The 2842-nt window shown below is 38.8% G+C and overlaps 1 protein-coding gene across 1 annotated transcript; it reads left to right on the top strand.

Annotated features, from left to right (window-relative positions):
* The first annotated feature begins 569 nt into the window (after window positions 1-569).
* LOC121258563 (pentatricopeptide repeat-containing protein At2g02750-like) lies at window positions 570-2532 on the top strand. Its single transcript, XM_041160097.1, is given in 3 exon segments — window positions 570-786; window positions 789-1142; window positions 1145-2532. Coding segments are annotated over 3 exon segments (1848 nt in total). The 5' UTR covers window positions 570-680.
* Window positions 2533-2842: the final 310 nt, after the last annotated feature.

The following is a 2842-nucleotide window of genomic DNA, read 5'->3' as shown; positions in this document are numbered from 1 at the left end:
TTAATAATATTGTTATTCAACATTTTTTCTCTCATTTTTCAAAACTTAATAAAACATTTTCACTCAAAATATTTCACTACTATTCATAAAATTTTGAGATACTCCAAGTGTCTAAACATGTCCTAAGGTCTCCTAAAGTTCTTACCTAAACTTGAAAATTTCAAGTGAGAAAGAGATAAGACAAATTAAGTAGATCATATAATATTTATTACTCATTTAATTATGTACTCAACAAATATTACCTACATATTTCATATATTTATCTCTCTTACTTAATTGCTAAAGTTTGAACAAAATTTTAAATCTAAAAATAGCTTTCGGAATTATAAAGAAGTCGAATTTCTTAAGGTTATACTTGGATATTGAGTTAAACTTAACTCATTTCAACTCATCTCAAACTAATTATTGATGAGATTCACTATTTTTTTAACTTTTCATAAGAAAGTTAAACTCATCTTAACCTATTTTGTACATTTTAATATCAACCCAAAAAAGTTAAACTTATATCAATAAGATCCATAAAATATTAATATTTACAACTCAACTTAACATCTAAATGTTTCCTAAATATGTCCGGTTTGAGTTTCGAAACAGCTTAACCGGACTTAAGCCCAACTCAACCTCCGGAGGACTGGTAGATTGATGCTTCCCTGGCCATTTTAGATTTTAGAACCTGTCCCATGAAGCGCGAAATAGCCAAGCTTGTCACGGATGGCTTCTACAGAGCAGCACTTTCCTTGTATTCCCATTGCCACTCAGCCTCGCTCCCTCCTAACAAATTCACCTTTCCCCTCTCCTCATAGCCTGTGCCAAACTCGGGTCAGCTCTACAAGGGCAGATGATCCATACCCATCTCATCAAAATCGGCTTTCTTTCTGACGTTTACGCAGCCACTTCTCTCACCGACATGTACATGAAACTGTATCTATTACATGATGCACTTCAGGTTTTCGGTGAAATGCCTGAAAGAAACTTGGTTTCCTTGAATTCCTTAATTTCGGGGTTTTCACAAAATGGGTATCGCAGAGAAGCATTATCGGTGTTTAAACAGGTGGGGTTTGGAACATGCAGGCCTAATTCCGGGACAATAGCTAGTTTGATGTCGGCGTGTGAAAGCGTTGGACGTGGCATGGAAATACATTGCTGGCGATAAAATTGGGAGTCGAGGCGGATGTTTTTGTTGCAACCTCGATTGTGACAATGTATTCATATTATGAAGATTTGGTTTCAGCTTCAAAGGTGTTTGAGGGGTTACCTAATAAGAGTGTAGTTAGCTATAATGCTTTCATTTCGGGACTTTTGCAGAATGGGGTTCCACATACGGCTTTGGACATGTTTAAGGACATGAGGGAATGTTCAGTCGAAGAGCCAAACTCGGTTACTTTTATTTCGGTTCTTTCTGCATGTGCTAGTCTTCTGTATCTTCGATTCGGTAGGCAAGTGCATGGACTCATAATGAAAACCGAAATAGAATTTGATGCTATGCTGGCAACGGCGCTGGTGGACTTTTACTCCAAATGTGGCTGTTGGCAAATGGCATTTGATGCTTTCAAAGAGTTTGATGGAAGCAGAAACTTAATAACATGGAATTCCATGATTGCTGGCATGATGTTGAATGATCAGACTGAGAACGCCGTTGAGTTATTTGAACAGTTAGAATCTGAAGGGCTGGTACCTGATTCAGCAACCTGGAATTCAATGATAAGCGGGTTTTCACAACTGGGGAAGGGGATTGAAGCCATTAAGTACTTCAAGAGAATGATATCTGCTGGCGTAGTCCCAAGTTTAAAATCTATCACAAGTCTTTTACCGTCTTGTTCAGATCTGTCTGCTCTGCAGTGTGGAAAAGAGATTCATGGACACGCGATTAGAACCAATATCAGTACTGACGAGTTCATTGCCACTGCACTTATTGATATTTACATGAAATGTGGTCATTATTTGTTGGCACAAACGATTTTCGATCAGTTTGATAGAAAACCTGATGACCCTGCGTTTTGGAATGCTATGATATCTGGTTACGGAATAAATGGGCAGAATGAATCTGCGTTTAGGATATTTGACCAGATGGTAGAAGAAAAAGTACATCCAAGTACGGCAACTTTTACTAGTGTGTTATCTGTCTGTGGCCACACTGGCCAGGTTGAAAAGGCTTGGGAACTTTTAAGGAAGATGAAGATAGATTATGGCTTGGAACCAAAAGGAGAACACATTGGTTGCATGGTGGACCTTTTGGGTCGAGCTGGTCGATTGGATGAAGCTCAAGAATTAATACAAGAATTACCACAGCCTTCTGCATCTGTTTTTGCTTCTTTACTTGGTGCTTGTAAATGTCATTTAGATTCAAAAGTGGGGGAAGAAATGGCAATAAAGCTGTCAGAATTGGAGCCAGAAAATCCGTCTCCTTTTGTGATCTTGTCTAATATATATGCCGCATGTGGAAGGTGGAGGGATGTGGAAAGGATTAGGGGGATAATGAGCGACAAAGGTTTGAGAAAGCACCCTGGCTTTAGCTTAATAGGAGAAACATGAAAAGTACATACACAGTATTGATTGAACGGCTGAAGTAGTTCCCTGGTCCCAAACCAGACTTGTTTACATATCTCCACTTCCATACATTTTAAGGATTCCCACACCAGAAGCATTACTGTTTCAACATTTCATTCACTGCAAACCAAAGTGGTTATCAAAATGGCTGAGGGGTTCATAACTGGAGCAAGAAATCACATCTCTGAATGTCATGATGACGCCAACCACTACATTATCCTCTCCCGCTTCCACATAAATCAGGTGAACTGATTTGGATGCAAGACTGGATCGCAATACCAAGCGTTGAATGAGT

The sequence above is a fragment of the Juglans microcarpa x Juglans regia genome, chromosome 3S (genome assembly GCF_004785595.1).
Source record: "Juglans microcarpa x Juglans regia isolate MS1-56 chromosome 3S, Jm3101_v1.0, whole genome shotgun sequence".
Lineage (NCBI taxonomy): Eukaryota > Viridiplantae > Streptophyta > Magnoliopsida > Fagales > Juglandaceae > Juglans > Juglans microcarpa x Juglans regia.
This window is presented reverse-complemented; position numbering and strand designations above follow the sequence as displayed.